Source organism: Citrus sinensis, chromosome 9 (genome assembly GCF_022201045.2).
Source record: "Citrus sinensis cultivar Valencia sweet orange chromosome 9, DVS_A1.0, whole genome shotgun sequence".
Lineage (NCBI taxonomy): Eukaryota > Viridiplantae > Streptophyta > Magnoliopsida > Sapindales > Rutaceae > Citrus > Citrus sinensis.
Genome location: NC_068564.1, coordinates 4,734,836 through 4,760,677, shown reverse-complemented (window position 1 = coordinate 4,760,677; position 25,842 = coordinate 4,734,836). Strand labels below are relative to the sequence as shown.

General features: G+C 32.1%; 3 protein-coding genes across 4 annotated transcripts; 1 reads left to right on the top strand and 2 right to left on the bottom strand.

Annotated features, from left to right (window-relative positions):
- Nucleotides 1-1,583: 1,583 nt before the first annotated feature.
- On the top strand, nucleotides 1,584-3,952 carry LOC102622424 (uncharacterized). 2 transcript variants are annotated; one of them, XM_052434276.1, is made up of 3 exons: nucleotides 1,584-2,037; nucleotides 2,339-2,636; nucleotides 2,942-3,952. In XM_052434276.1, the coding sequence occupies exons 2-3, from the start codon at nucleotides 2,397-2,399 to the stop codon at nucleotides 3,449-3,451; spliced, it is 750 nt and encodes a 249-aa protein (XP_052290236.1). In that variant the 5' UTR covers nucleotides 1,584-2,037; nucleotides 2,339-2,396; the 3' UTR covers nucleotides 3,452-3,952. The 2 variants fall into 2 exon arrangements, with proteins under 2 accessions (XP_052290236.1, XP_006490175.2); XM_006490112.4 differs by having other exon boundaries at nucleotides 1,588-2,037; nucleotides 2,948-3,952.
- A 5,430-nt stretch (nucleotides 3,953-9,382) lies between these two features.
- LOC102622118 (putative kinase-like protein TMKL1) lies at nucleotides 9,383-12,841 on the bottom strand. The gene is made up of 2 exons (XM_006490110.4): nucleotides 11,796-12,841; nucleotides 9,383-10,903 (listed from the first exon to the last, which is right to left on the bottom strand). Exons 1-2 carry the CDS (start codon nucleotides 12,286-12,288, stop codon nucleotides 10,311-10,313), a joined length of 1,086 nt encoding a protein of 361 aa, XP_006490173.2. The 5' UTR covers nucleotides 12,289-12,841; the 3' UTR covers nucleotides 9,383-10,310.
- Nucleotides 12,842-21,901: 9,060 nt separating this feature from the next.
- Nucleotides 21,902-25,572, bottom strand: LOC102621830 (acid phosphatase 1). Its single transcript, XM_006490109.4, has 3 exons — nucleotides 24,832-25,572; nucleotides 24,196-24,405; nucleotides 21,902-22,305 (listed from the first exon to the last, which is right to left on the bottom strand). Exons 1-3 carry the CDS (start codon nucleotides 25,302-25,304, stop codon nucleotides 22,128-22,130), a joined length of 861 nt encoding a protein of 286 aa, XP_006490172.2. The 5' UTR covers nucleotides 25,305-25,572; the 3' UTR covers nucleotides 21,902-22,127.
- Between the last annotated feature and the right edge of the window lie 270 nt (nucleotides 25,573-25,842).

The window sequence follows — 25,842 nt, the reverse complement described above, 5'->3', positions numbered from 1 at the left end:
AGTGTGTTTACTTATTAAAAATGAAAATAGAAATTAAGGAATGAGAATGGGTCATATATTTACTTGATTAAATACGAGGTGAAATGATATTTAAAGTGGTGGGCTCTATCTATAATTGAGAATGATTATTAGAATTTCTATTTCTATGGGAGGTGAGAATGAGATTTACATTCCCTAAAGTGACTATAATTTTACTTAAATTTTGAAATTCTCATTTTATCATTCTTTATTATTATTATTATTATTATTATTATTATTATTATTATTATTATTATTATTATTATTATTATTATGACAATAAAAAACTAATGTCAGTTTAGTAATTTGCAACTATCTATTTCGATTTTAAGATAAAGTAAACATATCAATGATAATACATTTAATTTCAATTCCAATTCCCATAGTTAAAGTAAATGTTTTATTTTGATTTCAATTCCCCATTCCTATTCTATTTTATTCTGATTCCAACTCATTTCAATTACTGATTAGTAAACACACTAGTAGGGACTTTTAAGATAACTTTTCATATTTGCAACATTGTGTGAAATATGTGCTAATTTATCAAGTTATAACTTTCTTATAATAAATAAATTAATTTGGTCTTAATATTATGACTATAAGAGATTTTATTGTATATTGGTTAAATAAATATAATTATTTTTATTATATATTTGGGATATTATCATTTTACCACCAAAATTATTATGACATATCATGTCAGTACCATGATTTGTTGAATAGTGTATTTTACCACTAAAAGTTTGTGTCGTTATCAATTTATCACCCTTCTGTTAAAAAGTTAAAAATTTACTGATGTTTTGTTGATGTCATAAGGGTATTCAAGACATCTCCTGTTGAAGCCAAAACATAGCATTACAAATGTAAAATAAACAATAAAACAAAGTAAAAAATTTCAAGAATTAGGAAAATTGATAACCCCAAATCAGCCCCTCTCTCTCATTAATTTTTTCTTAATTAAATTGTTATTATTTTTAATTGTGATTAGTACTTGAATTTCATAAATTATAATATTAATTTTGAAGTAGAATTTTTTATTAATCGTTTTCTTTGTCGTTTGTCTTAATTTTGCATATTGTTCATTATTTTTTATTAATTACAATTTTTAGTTGATTCTAAATCTTTTTTTTTCATTATTTCTTTCTTTTCAAAAGGATAAAACTATCTTTTATTCTCCTGAAGTAAAATCGACTTTTAACTCATTTTCAATTAAACATTAATGCTTCTTTAACGGAAATGTGGTAAATTGATAAAGGCGCAAATATTTGGTGGTAAAATACATTTTTCAACAAACTATGGTATTTACATAATATGTCAGAATAACTTTGATAGTAAAACAATAAAATCCCTATATATTTTCATCCAATAAGAAATGTCACGTCAATGTAGATGATGTTTTGATTGTTAATAAATAAATAGACAATGCTATTTACACTTTAAAAAATATTTTAGAAAGAAAACAATAAGACACACGTGAAAATAAAATTAAAAAAAAAAAAAAGGAATTGCGGTTGCTGAAAAAACAATTAAATCAATGGCTGAAAATAAATTGTGTTGCGGGTGATGTTAGAATGAGAAAAGAAGATGGTTTTAGTTTAGCAAAATAAAAGAATTCCATAAACCGGAGTTTTCTCAGAGTCGGAGGATATTTTCTAGATCGATTAATGTTCAAATAGATCATGGGTGCTCAAGAAAAAAAAAAAAAAAAAAAAAAAAAACTCCATATTAGAGAGAGTTTAGCTACGCTCCTCGATTTTAGTATTAACAGGTGTATATAAAGTAAAAAATTAATTTTTTTAAATTAACGAGAAGGGTGTTGTTCAAGTAAAATGGTGTCGTTTTACACAATCTTCGTGGGTAGGGTACTTTTTTTTTTTTTCCCAAATTCAAAAGCCGTCGTCTTCTTCTTCTTTTTTAGTGGACGCAAATGGTGTCGGCTTCTTCTTCTTAGTAGATGCAAACGCAGTGAACGTGAAGATTAAATTTGCAGAGCTCACCTCGATACATCATCCCAAAACGGTGCGTGGTCTCTTCCCCGTTTATTTATGGCTCTATTGTCTTTTTTTTTCAATTTTTTTGGTCATAAAAGCAGATACGAAAATGTTTCTACCAGTAAAAGGTTTTGTTTCAGTTTAAGAGATTCGTCAGATGCAACATGAAATTTAGAATTCCGAAAAAAAAAAAAAATCCTCTTTGGCTCATACCCATCACTTTTTGATGTTTTAATTCGAACTAAAAATTTTTATCCGTTGCTGAGTTTAAATGGTTCAATTGAAGATGAAATCGATGAAGTTGTGTTATTATGTGATGAACTTTCCAGATCTTTCCTTGTACCGGACAGCTTCTCAATTCTTGTTGAGCGTTCAAATCCCATAGTGATGGGAGCCAACTCTATCCAGGGACAATCTGAGTTAGAGGAAGGCATTGCTGAAAGGAAGATGGTGTCTGATCTCTCCAATAGAATTGATGACTTGAAGGTCGACCTAGAATGGTACAAGGAGGTTTCCAGGTTAAAAAACAAGAGCTATTATGATAGTTTTAATAATAGTCTGGGTGGAGCAGGAAAGCCATTGAGCAGTCCAGTTGTGCTAGCTGATATGGAGCATAGACAAGTGAAGGTAAATTGTAATCATATGAAGCAGTGTTACAGAGGGTATATAGCTGCTAAGATCAGTAGTATGAAACCCCAATTAGCCTGGTAGTTAGTGTATAACTGAAATCCTAGAGCATATTAAGATTTGGAGTGAACCAAAGGGTTTCATTTGATCCTCAGCTCCCCGCCTTCATATTATGTCCTTTTTAACACTCAGCTGGGTTATTCTTGTTAACTACTCTTTTATGTTCTTGTTATTTCTTTGTTTCTGAATCTATGTTTGTTTCTCTATGTATAATTTCGACCACCATCCGACCTCTTTTTTGTAAGATGCAGACTGTTAACAGTTTCCTGGCTGAAACTCCTGAAAGCACTGAAGCAATGGTTAATGCTAAGGAAGCAGGTGAGTTTACAGCTGTGAATGTCCCATCTGATGTATTACAATCCCAGAGTTCATTCCTTGCAATTTCCCATCTGAAGAATAACTGGCCTATGAAAATAAAGATCGAGTCTGGAACCAATGTCTGTCATCTGTTGTTACTGATTGCGGCATTGGTATCGACCATAACCTACCGCACAGCATTAACAATCCGGGCGTGCAAATTAGAACAAGGGTTCAACTACAGTTCAAGCCTCATTTCCATCTGCCAGATTGTGGATCAACATCCACTTTTTATTCGATTAGTCATGGCCTTCAATTCCATTGCCTTTTTCCTGTCGATGGCATTGTTGATGATCCTTTTCAATGAGCTTCCGCTCAGGCCATTGCTACTGGTCTCTGCATTTTCAATGCTCGGTGCTTACATCTGTGCAATAACAGACCTGACCAAGCCGACTTGAGGTCCATGGTGTGAGGGATGATGGTGATAATTTATCTCCAAGGGAATGAGCAGACCACTTTTTCTGTTTCCAGTCTGTTTTTGTTGCATAGGTGTAAGGTATGTTGCCGTTACATTAATGATATAGTAAAATGAGGGTAGGGACTCCTTGGCCTACAGTTTGGCTGTGTGCCTGCCAATCTACTCGGCTGCTTCGTAGAAAAGTCCGGAAGTGGTTGACTAACCCGATCTTTTCAAAGTTGTTTTGCTTGTTTTCTTTCTGCTTTCTTTGAAGGGCACAGACCATTTCATTGCTTGTTTTATCTGTAAATATGAGTCTGAAGTACTCTCATGCTTATATGCATGGTCATAAATAATACTTCTACAGTCGATATGCTGTGGTTGTATTACATAAGCAAATCTCTTGATAAAACCTTAGGACCAATTCACTCAACATTAGCCCAACCTAGAGAAAAGTATCAAAGACCCCCTAACTTTGAATATGAGAGAGAACATTAAAATTTTTCGAAGTTTGTATTTATCTGCCATCGTTATATCTTCTATGTGCATTTACTAAAAAATTTATCGTGGATGTATTGAGATCTTTGTTTGATTTTCAACTATTTCTTTCTACAGTTGGACTTAATTAGTTTTTATATTCACAAAATAAAAGTCAACTGGAAACTGGTAGTTGGAAGCAGGAGAACATGACAAAGCAGTATTTTCTAGCATTCCCAATTTTATATGAGCTTTTTCCCTTTGCTTATTCTGAATAAGAGTTTTCAACGAGTTGTGCATTTGGGTTTATTTGTGAGAAGTAACAAACCTCTGTACAAGAAATTAAGAACAGAGACTTCTTGTGTTTTAGCTTTTGGCTTCAAAATCCTATTCATTGACTGTAACTTCTGCTCCAAGATAAATTATGTTTCACCTGCCACATTTGCTGCACTAAACACAATCATTTCTCAGGCAGGGGATAATTTTCCATTTAAATCAAAGTTTTGAATTGTCGTTGATCAAGCCAGTTCAAAAGTTTTTTTTTTTTTCCTATCAATTAACAAAGTAAAAACCTTTTCTATCATTCTCACATCAAACAAACCAAAGGCTTTTCTCAAAGCCGCTACACAGAAATTTCTTTTTAACCAGTGGAGCAACGTCTTGGTCTCATTAACTTATAGATCATTCATTCTTGAAATTCCAGCAAGAGTCTCAGTATATTGAAAAGCATCAAACCACCCAAATTTCAATGAACCCTCAAAACGGCTACCTTCTATATCTTCGCCATTTTGCTCAAAATCGCAGATTTTGTCGAACTTATAGTGTATTGCTCAAAATCGCAGATCTTCTGTGCCCTTTCAAGGTTGTGCAACACCATATGACTCTGCATCATTTGCTTCCCATTCATCTCCCGAAATGCAATCGTTTTTGCATGGAGAACAACACGAATTGTGCATTAACATGTGCCGAGATGCCGAGATTATCATCCTTTGCAATGACAAAGGCTGCTAATTTCCTTTTGCAAGGAGACATATTTGAAAAGTTTGAAGCTTATCTTGGCATCGTGACAAGTCTATTGTACTATATATACAATATGAGTATGCTTTTCAATGAAGATTGCTCAGTACGCTTTAGTGTTGTTACGTTTGATAACGTTAGAGTTTGCAAAAAAAACTCGGGCTGGCCCAAGCCCGGCCCGTATGAGTTGGGCATGGATACGAATCTAAAAAATATAAAGCCTAGGTAGATTGAATCTGGATAAGAACTTAACAATGAAGTTCGGGCCTTTTTAATTTATAAATAAAAAAGAAAAAATTTAAAATACTAAATTAATTTAATTTTTTATATTAGTACTTGTTATTTATTAAGTTGTATTACTAATAATTTGTGTATTTGACTATTATTCTATTGGGTGCGTTTGGTATACGTATTGTATTATGTTGTATTATATTATTTTAATGCTGGTGTATTGTATTATGTTGTATTGCATTGGCATTATATTATAATAATATTGTATAATGTTTGACACTACATTGTACTGTAATAATTTTTTTGATTAATTTAAATTAAATATTATATTATATTATATTAATATATTTAAATTGTATTAATATTTTATATTAATATTTATATTATTATTAATTTTAAATTAATATTATTCATATTTAAATATTTATTATTAGTCATAATAAATTGTAAATTTATTAATAAATTAAAATGTAAAAATAAAAAATATAATATTATTGAATATTAAATCATTTATTTATATTAATAATTATAATGTAAAAAAATAAAAATATTAAATAATATAATATAAAATTAAAAATAATATTTATTATTATTATTATTATTATTATTATTATTATTATTATTATTATTATTATTATTATTATTATTATTATTATTATAAAATTAAAGTAAAAGCAAAAGTTAGCAAAAGCTGGAAAGTTGGAAACGAAAAGGAAACAAAAAAAAAAAGAAAGAGCAAACGAAAAGGAAACAAATATTAAATAATATAATATTAAATTAAAAAATAATATTTATTATTATTATTATTATTATTATTATAAAATTAAAGTAAAAGCAAAAGTTAGCAAAAGCTGGAAAGTTGGAAACGAAAAGGAAACAAAAAAAAAAGGGAAAGAGCAAACGAAAAGGAAACAAATATTAAATAATATAATATTAAATTAAAAATAATATTTATTATTATTATTATTATTATTATTATTATAAAATTAAAGTAAAAGCAAAAGTTAGCAAAAGCTGGAAAGTTGGAAACGAAAAGGAAAAAAAAAAAAAGGAAAAAGCAAGCGGCAGTTTGCTGCATTAGCTAAACCCGACTCACAGTCGGGTTTAGCTAATGCGGCAAACTGCTGCATTAGATTAGCCCATTATGCAGTGTTTTTGTAGCTTTTAACTTACCAAACATGGGCTTGTATAAAATTAATGCAATGATGAGTTATAATACAGCAACCAAACATGCCCTTATGTATTAGGTAATTATCTTTAATTTATTTTTTTAATTAAAAAAATTATTTTATAATTAATAAAAAAGCTCAAGTTCGGCCCGAGCTCGGCCCAAACCCGTTCTGTCTAAATGTGGGGAGACTTTAAAAGGTCTGGGCTTTCTTTCAATAATGTGGGCTTGGGCCTGAATTGCCTACCCCAGATAACGGAAGATTCCTCAGTGCGCTATAATGTTTGACGGCTCCCAAGCAAAAGTAGTGGTTAGTTGGCCTTGATCAAGCCAACTCAGTAAATGCTTGACGCTATATGTTCTTCACTCTTTATCTTCCAATTGATTAACTTTAGCTAAAATCATTTAAGTTCTGAGGTCGTTGGAAAGCGTAAAGAGAAATTCCAGTATGATAGATTTAATTAGTTTTCGGACTATATAGCTTTTAAATCATAACATTCTACCACTCAAATTTCTATTCATTTATTAGACTTTGGTTTCCATATAGCACAAATTTCTGCCTTCAAAGCAAACAGACAGTTGTATCGAATACACTCATTCCTATTTCTTAATTCCATTGCCTATTGATCAAGGTCATAAGCCAAATTCGAAGTTTCTAACAGTTAATCCAAGTAAACTCTGCATTTGAGGCTTCCTACATCTTCAAGCTAAAGCTCTCATAGAACCACAAAAATCAACAGCAGATATTAAAAATAGGCCTCTCAACTTTGAATCTTTTACAAACAACATTCAATAGGTGTTATCTTCAACAAGCAAAACAAAAAGCATTACATGAACCAATAACTCATTTGACCTAGTAAACTATACGAGCACCATGAAAATTGTTGTTTGGGGATATATTACGAAGCGACCTGTCTAGTGAGACTTGAAGTACAAAAATGATGATTTTACCCTATATAAATATACATTCTCCAGCACTCAACATATATTTAGTATTGTGCATGCACTATTTCAGGATGTTGTATGCTTCCATGGTCCCTACCACAAAAGGTAAAACCATTTGGGTTTACACATCTAATGTACGATAACTTTAACACAAATTTAGTTTCAAAAGAAAATTTAATTGTCAGAGTAAATAGAATTTGCAAGTGCCTAAAGAATGCCAAAAAATGTCAATTCTTCTTCATGCAATACAATCTTGGTATGGTAATTTTAAATTTCAAGTTTATGCTTAACTATCTTTATTGATTTTAGCATATTTGATAATTTATATTTTTATTGTTATCATCATCATCATTATTTCGGACTTCTTGTGTTCTAGCTTCCGCTGGGTTTTGTTGTTATTGATGTGTTGAGAAAAGAAGTGTTTTTTTTTTTTTAATAGAGGGCACTCCCGATCCTAACTTAATTGACCTCACTACAAGGTATATATTCCCTCTTTTTTTTTTTTTTGTTACCATTCATAACTTAATTATCTTCAAATATAGTTCAAACATAAAATATTATTATTATTATTATTATTATTATTATTATTATTTTACGACAAAGTTCACAACTGAAGATAGCAAGAAAAAAAAAATAGAGTTACATTAATAAAATGAAATTTGTAAAGGTAAAATATACTACTTTAATTATGTATAATAAAACCAGTTTTTTAATTTTTATAATTATATTGAACTTTTTCTTAATTTTTATAATTATATTGAAATTTTTCTTGTTATTTGCGAATAGGCCCCTAAACAGTCAGGGGACATGGAGTGCGGCTAGGTACATGAAGAACATAATAAATGACGTCAATTGGCTAACAAACGACACAAGTTGATGAGTAATATCGTAGGTTTATTCTTTTTTTCTAGTATTTGCAGCATTGTTTTAGAACTTTGACAACATTAATTTTGAGGTTAACAGTTCAAAGGAAACGAGACATAAACTCGGTCTGAATTAGATGAGATTCATGTGGAATGGGCTAACGACATCCCTAACATCCTTGCTAGCAGACAGTTGGTTACCATTTCAATCCCAGGACTCGTTCAGCGCATCTGCCTAGAAATAGGCTAGCTTACACAATTTAGAGGCAAGTGTTAAAGCAGTTCATTTATGTGCCAAACTTCTGTTGAAGTGACGCCCTCTGCTTTCTGGCACCTGAAAAAGTAGCCAGGGTAAAGTTTCTTCTTACACCAAAATAGAATGATGGTAAAACTAAAGTCAGTTTCATGTTGCCACTTCGGCTGCTGCCCTCACAATGCTTGTGAGGGCAGCGGTTCTAGCCCCCGCAATACTATTGTGGGGGCTAAATATTCTTTATATTTAAAAAATTTTTCTCTTTTATGAAATGTAAGTGCAGTATGGACATCCCTTTCTTGTTAGGAATTATTTATCTGGGCATGTACTTCATAGAATTCATTGTAATAATGTAAGTTCCAATCATGTATATCTGATTGGGCATGTACTTCATAGAATTCATTGTAATAATATAAGTTCCAATCATGTATATCTGATTGTAAATATCAGTGTAATATCTCTACTACAATAAGCAGTTGTTGTAAATATCTGTGTAATACAGTAATCTGTTTCATAGAATTCATTGTAATAATGTAAGTTCCAATCATGTACTTCATATAATTCATTGTAATAATACAAGTTCCAATCATGTATATCTAATTGTAAATATCAGTGTAATATCTCTACTATAATTGTTTCATAGAATTCATTATAATAATGTAAGTTCCAATCATGTACTTCATAGAATTCATTGTAATAATGTAAGTTCCAATCATGTATATCTAATTGTAAATATCAGTGTAATATCTCTATTATAATAAGCAGTTGTTGTAAATATCTGTGTAATACAGTAATATGATAATTAATCAGTATTAAAAAAAAAAAGTCAGTTTCATGTTTGCGTGTACTGCAATATTTCCTCTTTGCCATTATTGATTGAGGCCCAAGATAAGTTCTTTCTATTGACTTTTGCGAGGCTGGAGCCCCACATTAACATTTGTTTATTTATTTATTTTTCGGATACATTGACATTAATAATTGTATTAAAACTAAACTATATAAACATTTTGTCATCTAACCACATTATTTATTCAACAAACGCCCACCACCAACTGCCCATTAATTCTCCAGGCGAGCTAAACGTTTGAAGGCAGACAATTGATTTGCCGAAGTAGGACAGAAAGAGAGGGAAGTGAACAGAAGAATGTAATGCTGAAAAGACTGAAAATTTTGACAATATGTCGAATGGATATGTACTTGGTTAAATATACAATCAACTGTTTTGGAGCCATCGTGAGAACAAAACTGAAAATTTATGTCACTGTGATTCATGAAATGCGCCAAATGAATGAACCAAACCTTTAGTTATGAACTGCAAATTAGAAGGTCCAGCTTTAACATAAGGTCCCTGTCAATTTTTGGAGCCATAGTGATCTCCAGCGAGTTCAAGCAATTAACCAAAACACTTTACAGGTCGGTTGCTGAGGTCCAACAAAAGAAACAATTTAGCTGTTGATAATTGGCTCTTTCTCAGATATTTTATCTGCCTCCACATATCCAAGCTGGGACCGGAAAGGTCCACAATCTTGTGCTGACACTAAAGCAATAAAGAGATCCAGAAAATCAACAAACAAAATCGCCAAATTCTGCAGTGCTTTGTTGGATGGCTTATATATGCAACTTTCAGCAAAGACTACCCTGTAACCAAATTTCTCTATAGATGTCAACATCGCCAATTCTACAATTCCGGTTGCTGCATTATAGCCAAAGAATTCAACTTTATTAGCTAAAGAAGATACCCGTTCATGTTTTCTCTTATACATCGTTGTCTTCATTGTCATCACTATTGTTGTGACCATTGACTATGTTGATGTCGGAAAATCGAATATATAAAAGATGAGGCAATCAACCTCAAAGTGGCCTACCACCAATACCCACTTCAATATTCAGCAAAAATCGAAAGATCCTATTTTCCAAGATCTTCAAGCTTCCGAAGGACTTGTTTAATGTTTGGTCTAAGAGAAGGTGAAGGAGAACAACAAGCCATTGCAAGCTGAAAGAATTTAAGAATTCCTTCTTCACTAACCGGGTTTTCATGATTACTGTTGCTGCATAGAAGCATGTCTGGATGGTACAAATCTGTGATTCTATGATCAAGAACCGCATTTCTCATGAAAGTTGGCAGATGGAAATCCTCATCAGGAGTTGGATTCTCATTGATTGGTTCCTTCCCCGAAATTAGTTCAAGCATAATTACCCCAAAACTGTAAATATCAGTCTCTTCACTAGCATCCTTCATTTTGATAAGTTCAGGAGCTTTATAACCCTGAGATGCTGAGGCTTCGAGCATTTCTTGCCCAGCAGTAGGATTCAACAGCAGATGTAGACCAAAATCAGAGACGTATGGTTGGTAATTGCGATCCAATAATATGTTCTTTGACTTGAGGTTTCCATGAATTATAGGCCTGTGGAATCCTGTGTGTAGGTAATCTAATCCTCCAGCTATACCGATAGAGATCCTATAAATTATGGACCATTTGTGAGCCTCACCACTTCCACCTATCCAATTAAAAAAGGTCTTTTCAATATGTAACAAATGGCAACTTAAAATTGAGTGGAAAAGTAGTTTCACTTACTTGGCAATGAATGAGAAAGTTGAAACTCAAGAGGCATTTAGATATTTTAATTTTAAACCTTTACCATTTTCAGCAAAAATTTAAAAGATGGAGGAAAATAATTTGAACAAGTGCCATCACTTTTAAATAAAGGTGAAAGGGAAGGGAAAAGAACATATGTAGGTACCGACACTGCAAATTATGCAACAAAGAGACGATCTATAGTTGACTATAAGCATTGAAGAAATCTAAATAATGAAGACAAATCAGTCTGAATCAAGTTATGAACTCAGGCTAAAGATGCTACGAAGAAGACACAAATAGACTTCAAAAATGCTACATACATCATAACTAGAAATCTAAATGAAGCAAACAACTGAGTTAAGTTCATGATTTGGCAGTAGTTAAAAGATGCCAGAATGAACACCAATAAGCAACCACTAGCTAATTGACGTTACAGATTTTGTATTAAAAATAAGGGGGGGAGGAAAGAACCCAGATAAAGCAAAATATGCAATCAATCTTGCTTGGAAAATCAAAGCAAAATCCCAGAGATAAAATGTCCCAAAATGCTAAGATCTTGCAGGAGCAATCTACCAAAAAAAAGGAAAAAATCTAAATTTTAGTAAAGATCAAGCAATATTATCCTGATTTGATCATTTTATTCTAATTTATGCCACAAACAACAGAAACTATCCAATCCAAGGCATTACTCAGATGATAAAAATCATAGCCTTCTGGTTGGTTGCAGAGGAAATGAGTGGGAAAAAAAAATAATAATCCACTTTCTTAGGAGCCAAACAGATAATGAAAGTAACAAAAGCTGAGAATCTCACCTCTAATACACTGAGCCAGATTCCCACGCTTATAAAACGGATGAACAATCAGCTTTTCGCCTCTGGGGCCAGCATAAAACCCCAAAAGAGGCACCAAATTGGGGTGCCTAATACACCCCAAAAGCTCAATCAGATCACCAAACTCTTTATCTCTGGTAGTACAAACAGGCCTCAAGAACCTCAGCAACCTCACTGAGCCACTCCTCTGCAACAAGGCCTTGTACAAAGTGCCATAATTTGATTTACCAATCACTTCACCAGGAGCATCAAGAATGTCACAAATTGTAAGGTCCTCACCTCCTCGAAAAGTCACAAGGTCCTCCGTTTCTCCTTCTCCCCCCCCATTTTTGCTCTGTTGGTTGCTTTCCAGGTCATTATGGTCATGCTCTTTGGGTAATCTTTTGCGGTAAAAGAAGAAGATTAGGATCAAAATGATCAAAAGAGTTGCTAAAGCTAGTCCTAGAACTAGTTTCAGCATGTGGGTATGTCTCATTTCATGCAACTTCAAAACTTTTACAAAGAAACAAGATCTGGGTAATGTGTAAGAGATTGAAAAGTGGAAGCTTTGAGTTGAGCTATGAGGAAAAAAGATATCAAATAAAACAGGACAAGGAGATGAAGATAGATGTGAACTTTGTTGCAGGGGTGCGGAACCCAAGATTTTATGTTAATTCCGAAAAAAGAAAAAAAAATAACGTGAGTAGTTAAGACTTTGGAGTTTGGATCAAGAAAGATGAGAGAGAGAGAAACAGAGTAGCTGATGCAAATGCAATTTAGCGGTTAATAAGAGGAGAGAAAGGAGAGGAAAGCAAATATACTTCGCAGAATCTAGTAAGACAGATCAGGCCATGTGCTGTTTTATCTTATTTTTGACTGCTTTGTTTTTGCTGCTTGGTGCTGTTAGAAAGTGAAAGTTGCTTCACGCCATTACTGTCTGGTTCTCAAAAGGATTATAAGAAGTTAGAGGACCATAACCCATAACTTTTGTTCTTCTTCAAGCAACATTACTCTTTTTGGGTTGCAATTTCGTAATCGACATTATTTGACGATGTTATATGTGATTATGTATTTAACAATTTTTCCGGTTAGTTCAAAATAATTTCGTGAGTCACGTTGTTAAAGCTATAGCGAGCAACAATTTCGTCTAGTTAATTCATAATCTCAACATCATTGACAAATGCTACAAAATTGTACCAAAATTAACGATATGCTATAAAATTACTGTAGTTCAATGCCACTTCTTTGTTGAAGATGATAAAGGATAATTCAATATCATTAGATGATAATATATTAAAAAATAAACTAAATACTATAGTAGTTGTTTAGAGAATGAAATAGGGTGACCACGATAAAGAAGTTTGCTCATACATTATCGTGCTCTCCTCAAAGTAAAAGTAAGCAAATGGTAGAGCAGATCACCTCAACTAAAATGTTATTGGTCACCTCGATCAGGATGTTATTGGTCACCTTGAGCAGATCACCTCGACCAGGATATTATTGGCCACCTCGACCAGGATATTATTGGCCACCTCGACCAGAATAATATGTGGTGACCTCGAGCACATCACCTCGAGCAGGATATTATTGGTCATCTCGACTAGAATAATATGTGGTGACCTCGAGCACATCACCTCGACCAGGAAGTTACCAGAAAGCACGATTCAGTCAAAACATTTTCTCCGAAATATTAGGTACCATATTCTTAGTGGGCTGAAAATTAGTAGTTTTCTTGAGAATTCTAGGGGAGAGGATAAAAACCGCTATAGTTTCCTATAAAAACCCTAGGAAGGGGAAGGAAACAAGGGGGGATTCTTCGAGCTCTCTCTCTCTCTCTCTCTCTAAGCAACTGAACCCATTTGACCTTTTTCTCTCTCTACCACTGAGAAATTTCTCTTTCGCCTGTGATTTCTTTAAGATTGATTATTTTGAATTCTTTTCCTTTAAATTTACTTAAAAGCTTTTTGTTTAAAGCAATCATAATTAAGCCACATGAATTGTGGTATGAGTTTTTCCAAGTAAGACCCGAATCACTGACTTAAGCGTCGGAGGGTTCTCGCCGGAAAAACTTCCGGCGCCTCCTGACTGTTGGTTGTGCTCACAGGCTCACAGGTTATCTGCTCATGGGTTGTCTGCTCATGGATGGTCTGCTCATGAATCGTCTGCTCATGGATTGTCTGCTCATGGATCGTCTACTCATGGATTGTCTGCTCATGGGTTGTCTGCTCATGGATTGTCTGCTCATGGGTCATCTGCTCATGGATCGTCTGCTCATGGGTTGTCTGCTCATGGAACATCTGCTCATAGAAAATCTGCTCATGGTGCTAACTAATCAGCAGCTTCGCACCAAACAAATTTAATGTTGATGCAGGGATCTGAGATTTGATCAATTCATCCGAATTTCAGCATCAACAGTAGTGATTTTTTTTTAACATTTACTCTCTTAATCGTTTGGGATTCACCCTAATTTTTATTGATGAATTTGCATGATGGGTTTTTACAACTAGTAATGCTTACAAAAATGTCAAAACTATCTCAAAAGAGATCTAATGATGTTTTAAATGTATGAATTAAAATACTAAACCATTAAGGAAGTATTTGGGCAGCCTAAAAATGTGTCTGTGTTTCAATCAAATATTAGAGAAAAATTTAAGGAATTTTCCTCATTTTCTCCCCTTTTCTTATGGATCATATGAGAAGCTCATATTTGTGGTTGTTAGATATATTTAAAGTTTGGATGATTTTCATTTTTAGGCTTTAAAAACAAAACAATTCCAAGACATCCTAGTAGCTTGCCCTGTTCGTCTTAGAATTTTCCCGTGGCAGAGACTTCACAAGAATTGCAATCAAAGTTGCTTTTTGAATTGACAACGTGATGGCATGATTGGTGGAAATAGGTTTAATAATTTGTATATTTTTCAATCACTTTATACATGTAAAAAGCTTGCATGTGTCAAATCACAGAGCCTTTCTAGAAATGTACCTAACATTTTATAAAGAAGCATCATCATCATGAGTTCTTAATTCTAAAGTTTGAGGGTAATATTGGACAACAAGACTTTCCCATAAAATTTGTATTTTTGATAAATAAAGATTTTTCAAAATGACTAAAATTCATTTAAGTTTATGAATTCAATTTAACTAATTTGAATACAGGTACAAGTGGATCTTGACTTTCTTCTGAAATGTTGATCTATGGGGAAAAAAACAAAATAAAAATGAGTCATGTTGGTGAATGTTAAATCCAAATGTAAATCTAAACGTAAATCCAAACATTTATATGATCTCATTTATTTGATAAACAATTGAAGTCAAATAAAAATAATTTTCAGATGGCATGAATTTAAAGGCTTGAAATAATGAGTTTTAATATTTTTGATTTTAAAAAAAAATTTAGATAAGAATGAGAAATTTCGCCTATTAAATAATGATTCTTATCTCTATTATAAGATGACTGTAATTGCACAACGCATTTGCAACAACTTGCATAGGAAAAATAATGAGTTTTAATTAGTATGTTTAATCTTCCGGAGAAAAAAAAAATTATTTACGCTAAGATGACTTTGAAATGATAAAAAAATAAATTGAAATAGAAAAAGTCAAAAAAGAAAAAAAAATAGTACTAATATGCTTAGTTTTATAAAATAAATTCATGTCTAGGGACTAGGATGATGACTTTATACCTTCCATTGTCCATCTAGAATAACGTCAAAAGATTGAGCAAAACTTCATAATTAATTTTAATCAATTAAAGGACCTTGTATAATTATATACACATAAAATCATTACATTGTACCTATTGTTAACTTGTTATCAACACTCGTACATTGGGTTGAAATATCATTTTCAAACATTAATATTAAAATTAATTTAAAAACTTTGGTTTTATTTTATGCCTTTTATTAAAAAGAAAAAAAAATACACACAATTATTATTATTTTTAAAATGCACAATTTTCATAGTGCTTGTTCATAATGATGTAACATTAACACCCACCAATGCCAACGACCAGTGTACTTGAACAGTAGGGCACCGTCCGAGTTTATGGTGAAGTTGTGGGACTTTCAATTTTAACTAGGTTCCCTAAATGTTACAAAGCCAATGGAGACCAGCCACGTGTCCGAAAGTGTTCCCAACATGTCAACTTTCTGACATGAGCCACGTGTCCATTACACTATACCCATGATTAGACTAGATTGGTAGTTCGAGTCACAGTTGCATGATAAATTAATTGACGGCGCAGATGGATGAGTTAATGATGTGGCCCCCACTCTCATCATCAAAATTAAATTATTCAATTGGCCTTTCAGGGGACCCGCATTGCATTATGCTTCAGTTCTGTGTCAAAACGTGTATCTTCGGGCAATAGTCTTTCATGTTTTATACTTTTGCATCAAATAGGTCCCTGACCTTTACTCTTACGATGAGGGATGATAATTGGATCTCTTTATAATAGATATCTATAATATTTATTTAATTAGATCAGATAATATTTATTTAAGATTTTTTTATTTTTAAAATTATATTCAGATAAATATGAATAATTATTTTTATCCAATAGATGTCCGTTTAATTCAACACAAGTTTAAAAAATTTTAATTTTATAAAATTAAAAATTAAAAATATAATAAATAAATAATTGTAAAAATATTATATTAACTAGTGAAAATTTTAAATTACTCTTATATTAAAAACTAAAATTTTCAAAATTACCCTTTAATTTTTTAACTTATTTAATACTATTAATAATTATTATTTTATTTTATTAGTTTAATATTATAAATGGACCTTCACCGAAAAGTCGATGGACCACCACCGGAAGGTCGCCAGACCTCCACCGAACCACCACCGGAACTCGCCGGAATACTGTTGGCTTCGTCGGAAGGTCGCCGGACCTACGCCGGAATTCGCCGGAAAGTTTCCGGACCGCTGCCACCGACCACCGAACCGCCATTTTATTATATATATATATATATATATATATATATATATATATATATATATATATATATATATATATATATATATATATATATATATTATTACTAATATAAATAGTTTAATAGCCAAATTTGATATTGGAATTTTAACTATTTTATATTATTATTTTTATATAATAAAAATAAAATATCCATGGATCTCCATAACTATATGGATAAAATCCATATCCATGTCCAATATTAAATATTGGATATGGATATGGATATATCCATTATGGATAATTATGAATTTGTATTTGGATGGATGTTATCCATCCATAATTAAATATTTGCCATCCCTACTTACAATGGCCAAAGGACTCTTGGCAGGGATGAACGATTTGGAGACTTGATTCATAAGGATTAATATCATAATGAAATATAATAATTTATAAAATTGAACTTAATATCAAATTTTATTTCTAAAATTATCCGTACTCAAAGATAATTTTTCTAAAAATCAATAACAAGAAAAAAAAATACTTTTGAATGGAGTCAATTGCTCCCAAACTCTTAAATATAAATCTATCATTTATCCTCAGAATAATTAATTTTGACGTGAGTGTGCGACTTGAAAACAAAATAATTTTTTCATCATTGAAGTTAGAGATAGCTAACGGGCCGGACAACATGTATTGTTAGGGTAAGGATCACGTCATGGCACCTATGCTGGGTTGGGTTGAGAATTTTAGATAAGTGGACCTTAAAAGTACAACACAATTAGAGATGGGTTAGGCACGCAAAAAGACATGCAATAAGTATGTTTCATTTATTTGATAAAAGTAAGCTAAGAATTCTATAATTTTATAAATAACAGACCAAGTTTTTTAAATTCATTTAATTCTTAGCTTTAAAAAAATACTCCAATTTTTTATGTCTATAATTTATTAAATAAATAGATGATATCATGATTTTAATAATTAAAATTATAAATATTATGATTTTATTAAATGTATGCATTAATGTTTATTATGGAATATGATTCATATTTTTATGTAAATTGAAGTTAACAATTAAATTAACCCTTAAGAAATAATTTATTATTGTTGTTGCTATTGCTAAGTAATTAAAAAAACTATAATACCGTAGGTTCTAACTTAGTAATTAGTATTATATTCTCTTACTATTATTAATTTATTATTATTAAAAATGGACTTAAGTTTTGATGCTGCGATTCTATTTAATTTAACTAAAGGCACATGGACTTAAAAAAAGTATATGGACTTAAACAAAGTATATGGACTTGAGAAAACTATGCTAATAGCTTGACATGCCTTTAGAAAATAAAAAAAATACTTGTCATGTTTTTTTTTAGGCACGACCCATGACACGGCACGCAATGTCAAGTCAGGCCTAAACAAAAAAAAATAAAAATTAGGCGCATAAAGCATATGGTGAGCCATGTTGTGCCGACCAAGGGCTCTCATGGGCCGTCTTCTGATACCGGCACAGCCTGTTGGCCATCTCCAATTTGAGTTAGGGTTTTATTTAATAATATGAACTTCTGTATCTTTACTTCTAAAACTATATTGTTATGTATTTAGTAAATCTTATTGTTAAATTATTGTATTTAGTATTTAGTAAATCTTATTGTTAAATTATTGTAAGAATATAAATAACTAAATTGGACATAATGTTGAATAAAATTTATTTAAACATTTATAGATATGTACATAGAAATTTTTTATATTGTGCATATATAATAAATAATAGCTAAAATAATATTTCATATTATTAATTTTATTTGTTTATTTTTTATCTCAATTTAATTGGTACTAATAATAATTTCTTTAAAGTCAATGATTTTATTTGCTAATTAATAAGGATAATTTGGGATTTTTATAATAAAAATGAGGATATATATAGAATTGTATTAAGCATAAAAATGATTCTCAAAATTAGATTTTGAAAAGCTATTCATTTCTCAAAATCAGATTTTGAAAAACTACTCATATAATATATATGAGAATATATATAGAATTTATTACTTTTAATTTTGGTCTTTTTCATTTTGAAAAATAAGAAAGGAGTAGCTTTTCAAAATTTACTATAAGATAATGTGAATTTACCAAAAGTGATTCCTAAAAAAATTTACCAAACATCTAAATTAATTTTTAATTTTCTAAAATCACTTGTTAAGTCTTTCAAAACATTCAAATTTTAAAGAAATTATTAAGTTCTAAATTAATTCAAATTTTCAAATTAATCCCAAGAACGGAAAGGGGAGATTACATTTTTAAAATATCTAATCTTTGGCGCTATTGATAGTCAAGTAGAAACATTCAAATTTTACTCCCAAAGCAAAACTATAAATCTAATTAAGTTTTATCAACAGAAAAAGACACAACTTCCTCTCATTTTCACAGCTTCTAAGCTGACTTAAACGTGGAAATGCCTTTGCAGCTACCGCCACCAACTCTCCTCCATCAAACTCCAAGAAGGCGCTTTGAGGTAAATACAAGCCACACATTTCCAACATTTGAAGGTAAGAAGTAATAATAATAATAGGCTAATACTGTAGCAAAATCTTATTAAATGCTTCCTCTTTTTATTAAAAATAAATGAATCCAATGATGTACATAGTTGGTATATCACTTGAAATGTACTCTTTTAAGTCAATAGTATCCAATGTTATTACTTTTATATATGATGATCAGATGATGAAACATGTAAATTATTAAATTATAAAAATTATTGGAATTTTTTTAAAAAAATTGTGTATTTATTTGAATGTATACATCGGGTGCGTTTGAGATTAAGGTTGAACATCTGTAACTTTTAAACTACAACAGTAAAGTATTTAGTAAACACCAGCCGTTATAACTTGAAAGTTATATTGATATAATTTTTCACTTGTATAATAGAGGTATAATAGAGAATTTATTATATCTTTAATAATTTGTCAAAACTATTATTTAAATTTTATATTTACTACATATTATTAATTTTTCTTTTATACTTACAACTTTTTTTATAGCATCTGTAGTTTAAAAATTACAGCACCTCAATCTCAAACGCACCCATCATCCAGTAAGATAATTGAAACAATTTTGCCATCTTAATTTTGTACATATTTTAGCAAACAATCTCTGCATTCCATGTAGAAGCTAGTTCAAATTTTTTTTTTTTATTACATGAGACCATTGCTCAAACTACAAATCAGACTATTACTGAGACCAACTTATATCAATACTAATGGAGCTCTGCCCAATTTTTAACCCTTATAAATATTCGAGGGATGTCTATTCCTCACTCTTAGGTAAGAGAGAAAACTACTTTCACTCAATTTTAATTGAGAAAATAAATACCACCACAATGTATTTGTGGGGGTTCGAACTGCTGCCCTCCAAGTTGGAGGGCAGCAACCCTGACCACTCGGCCCAAGGCCGAGTGACTTAGTTCAAAAAATTTCTAAAAACACGTAATTGTGCTAGTTTTACTTAAAACCAAAATCGCATCATCATCATATTTACATTTTTATTTAGAGTTGTTATTGCTTATTGGTATTCTTTAAGTTTGGAATGAATGGAAATTTAGTTTCTTTATTTAACTAATAAAGAATTCTTGATCTCATCTTGAACATAGTTAGATCAAAATCAAATCTCACGTATACACAACCAATCAATCACTTGTAAACATATGCTCTTTAATTAATTAATTGTTTTTGAACTTCGCAAGGTAATAAATTGAAATCCACCAAGACAGACGGGACAAAAGCAAAATTCCTTGATGCGCACTTTAACATAGAATATATAATCCAACAAAGAGATTATTATATTGTATTATAGAGATCCGTCCACATTATTGTACATAAAATATATAATCAAACAAAAAGATTGTAAATGTCCAACTCACGAGTACGTCCTCGAAATCTTCCTTACATAATTAAAAAAGTATTAATTAAATTGAAAAAAAAATAGAATAATGGACACTTTAACATAGAATAATTGGTAAAGTGATTGCTTTAAAAATAGAGAAAAATAAATCATTAAAATACAAAAGCACATGCCACTTGAGGGACAAAGTAAACACCTCACCTAATTGCTTCACCAACAATATCTCATGAAAATAAATAAGAATCTATCTCATCACCATTTTTGTTGTCTAATTGATTTTTTTTTTTTCCTTCTAATTGTTTCATGAAAAAGGCAGTATCATGATTTCATGGAACCATATCACATAAATCCACAGCCTAAAAGAATTAGAAAATGTGTGCCTTTTTTGGGGCTAAAATCGGTTGTTGAGACACTTTTTCTATTTAATTTATTCTAATTTTATTTATGATGAGATTGAAGATTTTTTTTTCTCAAGAAGACTTACTTATCTGCACAAATCAAATTAGACAGGATGTAATTTCAGCTTAAAGATTTTTATATGAACTACAAGAAATTTGATTAATATTTTAATATGTAAAACAGAGAGACCTTTCACTTTTAACTAATAAAAAATAATAATAAATACTTATGAAGGAAAAGCATTCCAAGATGTCACGATCTACACGAACTTTGGTAATGATTTTCCAAAACTAAAATTGCAGTTCAGAATTCATTATTATAGTTTTTGCATCAACATCTATAATTCTTGGTGGGAAAATTCCTAGTAAGCTGTCTTTTGATCTATTTATTGTTTCTTCTGGTTATACTGCATAGCACTAAACATATATTTCTTTTATCAATTAACCAACAGAAAGCAATTAAAATAACCCTTTGAAAAGTATCAAACATTGCCAACCAAACCAACATGTTTCGGTTTGCAAAATCTCTGGAGTAAAAATAAAAATTTTAGACTCCCAATCTCACTCAGACTAGAAAGGAAATTGAATTTTCATTACAAGTAGTGAAAAAATAAGAGAGTTCTCGTGCATTTGCTTGTTAACGCTCATTCAAATGAAAACAAAACACATGGCTTTTGCTTAAGTGGTTACCAGTTGCCACAACCACAAGGCACAGGCTGGGACCAATATTGATGATGTTCAAGTTCAAGCACTTGACAATAACCGGACATGGTGCCATACTCACATACTGTGGTCCTTTTCCTTTGCTCTTTTAATAACACAACATCGTTATAAAGTAATGAAGCATCAGAAATTTGCTCCGTTAAAGTCATCAGTAGCACAAACAGGCCAGTAAATTTACAATTTGACAATAGAAATATGCTGCTTTATTCTTGCTTTCTACAGCTGTTGTACATTTTGATTGACGTTTGGTTGGTAGCAACAACACATTGCAAACATTTGTGTTGGCACCATAAATTTACTGTGTTCAATTAACATTTGCGTTTTTAATGCCTATACAATTTCAGGTTACAAGAACAAGGTCCTGTTTGTTTTATTGAAAAAATTAACAATTTGCGCCAATCAAGGGATGTAATACATGGGATTTGGAAGCTTGAAAGAGCGACTGGGCATGGGAGAACCCAATAGATCGCTCCATTGGTCCCCAGAGTTTCCCAGAATCCGGTATCCCTCTTGTACCATCTCGTTTCTCTTCTCCGATTTGTAAATTATCGCCAGTTTCCCATGGTCATCAGAGGACCTGCATTTAAATAAGCACCCGGGATTCAGTTTGGAGGTAGCAAAGCAAAGTATTTGAAGCATGATGATTCTGGTATGCAACCCTAGTAATCATATCTGGATCATGAGTATATGGGCATCTCATCAGCATGTGGGTGACGGGGAAAAAAAGGGGATAGAAAACTCCACCATGTATTTATATAGCAGGTCATGTGAGCTTATACGAGCATTTTGCATATACATAAATGGGATTTTTTTTCACCCCCAAAGAAAGGTATTTCCTCTGGGTAATATAAAACATGTAACAAAATATGTATCAATGATAATAATGAAATAAGGGAACAGATGGCTCAGACAAAATAAAATTTTGGAAAACTACAGTAACCAACACTCTCTTGTTTAGCAATCATCCCATAAAATCTGAATAAAAAACCCGAAACTAACAGAGAAAAGAAGTAAAGGAAAATTAACCACTGCCCCCCTTTCTGAGACAATAAAAAAGTAAGAAAAAGAATAATAACTCATTCAGACAATGAAATTCTAAGGATGCTCGCTATTGAAGGAAGCAGCCGTTAATTGTCCCTCCAAATTAGGGAATCCCACTTACCCAGAAAACCACCTCCTTTTTTTTTTTCCAAATAAAAGCAACTGTTTCGGTTTACACTTAGGCTGAGAACCTTGCTACTTTCAGCTGAGGCAACAGCCATAGTGTTAAAATATCTCAAGATGGGTAAACAGTGTTTCTTACTTCAAAGACAATCTTTGATATCAAAGTACTAAACAATTAAAAGCAGCACACTAGGTGAGACTTTTGAGACTCCTCTTTTTTTTCCATTCTAAACAGTTGAAACCAGAGATCATATATACATTTGTTTTCTTTTACCTAAAAGCTAGTTGTCGGAGACTACAAAAGATGCAAATATGCTTTACAATTTTTGGCATATCATTGCCCAACCAAAATGGTAGCAACCTAGATTAAAACAGCTACTCAACTATGGTAAGGGAGGAGAAGCCTGAAGGCTTACTACTAGATGGAACCATAACTGGCACCCATGCTGATGATGGAAAGGAGGAACCCTCTGAATTCTTAGGAAATAAAATCCTATTGACAAAGTAATCTGAATATCTTCCCAGAAAGGACAAATATATTCACACTATCCTCAAATATTATTTCAATGCTCTAACTTCACACACATAATAAAAATTCTAACCCAAAGCAACTTCCAAGAACTCTACCCTCATCAACCCCACACAAGAATGAAACAGAGTCAAAGAGGAATATAGGAGCTGGCATGAAGAACAGTTCAAACAAACATATTTCTCCCACACGGTGAAAGATACATTTTAGTTTTCCTTTTGTAGTTTAGGAGCATCAAGAGGAATCTCTTTTGAAGCATGTTGAAACTAAAAACCTTCCTCCCTAGGGTTTAGAATATCTCCTATTGGAAGATTATTAGAGTTGAACTAAACATCACAAAAGAGAAAGTTCCTTCATTCTTAACATTTCAACATCAAAACATGATAAGTTCCGGAACAGTTGCAACAAAGGCTCTTCAACTAGATAAAGTAACTTATACCTCATACTATCAGCACCTAACGAAAATCACCATGATAATTTTTTATGTCTATCCTTTTAACAAACGCCCTAAAGTTATACAAAAACCAAATATATATTCATAAGATAACCCCAAGTCAATTCTCAAAGGTTTGAGAACAGAGATTATTAAATTTTAACTAGCAATGCACCTAATACCTAACAAAATTGCAAATATCACACTATATACTTGATACGAATATTAGAGCTCTACAACAAACAAGCTAAAAAGGCACTATAATGCAAAAAGCATGTCGCAGAGGAATCCATAATTTATCCTACATATGCTACACCAATCATAAAAGATGCAGTAGTCACCTCAAAATGAGTTTGTCCCAATATCGAACCCCTGCATTGATCAAATTGTCAACAGTAATACTCCTTTGCTTCTCACTGCGCCCTGTCAGCAAAAAAATCTTAAAGCCCAATCCCAGAACCTCTTCATAGAGTTTCAAACTGGCCTCTATTGCCGGTGACATGGCCTTCTCAACCCACTTATCAAACTCCACTGGATTGAAAATCTCCAATCTACAAATGGCCCAAAAAGAAACCCACGTCAGAAATCAGTTTTTCCTTCTAAATAAAAGGAATATCAACAAGGATAAATATCTCAATCAGAGCCAATCAATGCAATTAACAACGCCCTAAATTTGACCTTATTATGGCTTCTAGAGATAAAAACTCTCATATGCTTCTACTTTTCTGAATTCGTTCACAACTCATCCGGTCCAGTTAACTTAATATCTTAGCTTTGTTTCTTTCATAAGAAATTATTAAAGCTTTACCTTATCCTCAAAATCTAAACTATTTTGCAAACTAATTCCAATTTATGTACATTCTAAACTTTTTGTTCCTCTGCACTTTCTCAGCAACCAAACAAAATGTATATCCAATATAAACCAACCATGTAACTTTCCTAGAATCAATTTTGAAGGGGGAAAAAAAAAACCCTACCCATAACCATGCTCTTGATAATAAGGAAGATTTGACAACAAAGTCTCATCAATATCAAAAATCCACGCATCTTTCCCATCACCACGCAATTCAACACTCTTCGCAAAAACACCCGCCTCATTCGAAACCCTCTCGAGATCAAGTCCATAACCTCGACCCATCATATAATCCCTCACATACTCCAAACACTCACGCGGAATCGTCTTCCAGGGATTCAAATTATTAGCTTCAACCGCAAACCTCCAGGTCGTACACTGTAGTTTCACCTCTTCATTGAGTTGATTCAACTGGGTCTCGATTAAATTATCTGGGTACTTGAGAATCAAAGGCCTGGGCAGAATGTGATTGTTGTGAGCATTGACTGTCTCGTGAGAAAAGGCACGAGAAATTAACGAACATAACGAGAATAACAAGACAATCCTAAACAAACCCATCGTTGAAATTGATCTAAAGCTGTCAAGAAGAAAAGGCATTGTGGGCTTTTACAAATGGGTATCGATTAGAAGCCAAAAGGGATGTGTTTGGTTTTATCTTGTTCCCTTCTGCATTTGGGAAAACGAAAATGAAGGGAAAAGAAAAGAAGAAACTTTGAAACAGTAACAAGGTTTGATTTTTTGTTTTTTCCTTGCGAATTGTGTTAGCGTGCGAGTTAAGGTAACTAACGGATTTTGAATTAATTGAGAGGGTAACTGAAATATTTGGATTTTGTTTAGGGCTTCTGCTTCTGGTCTAGTTTCCTGACTGTGGAGGGGGGTTTGTTGATTGGTTACTTTTTGTAGAGAGGGAAAGTGGGACCCATCTGCTGGGTTGCGTGGGGGGTCGGGATTGTTTACGTGGCGAGATCTGAGTGGGCAGTGTAAGGGTTGATACGTGCTGGGAGGAGATTGGACTCGGCATTTTCCAATTAAGTTGCTGGAGATTTGCCAGGAGAATGCACGAAGCCACGAATGGGAGAAAAATTATTGAACACGTACTTGTTAGAAATAAAATTACAAAATAGATCAGGATTAA

Excerpts from the sequence above, each read along its gene's own strand:
- LOC102622424 (XM_052434276.1), top strand. The coding sequence starts at position 2,397 with ATGGGAGCCAACTCTATCCAGGGACAATCTGAGTTAGAGGAAGGCATT. Across the intron at positions 2,637-2,941 it reads TGGAGCATAGACAAGTGAAG|ATGCAGACTGTTAACAGTTT; the intron begins GTAAATTGTAAT and ends CTTTTTTGTAAG.
- LOC102622118 (XM_006490110.4), bottom strand. The coding sequence starts at position 12,288 with ATGAGACATACCCACATGCTGAAACTAGTTCTAGGACTAGCTTTAGCA. Across the intron at positions 10,904-11,795 it reads TCTGGCTCAGTGTATTAGAG|GTGGAAGTGGTGAGGCTCAC; the intron begins GTGAGATTCTCA and ends TTAATTGGATAG.
- LOC102621830 (XM_006490109.4), bottom strand. The coding sequence starts at position 25,304 with ATGCCTTTTCTTCTTGACAGCTTTAGATCAATTTCAACGATGGGTTTG. Across the intron at positions 24,406-24,831 it reads TATCAAGAGCATGGTTATGG|ATTGGAGATTTTCAATCCAG; the intron begins GTAGGGTTTTTT and ends GGCCATTTGTAG. Across the intron at positions 22,306-24,195 it reads TGGGACAAACTCATTTTGAG|GTCCTCTGATGACCATGGGA; the intron begins GTGACTACTGCA and ends ATTTAAATGCAG.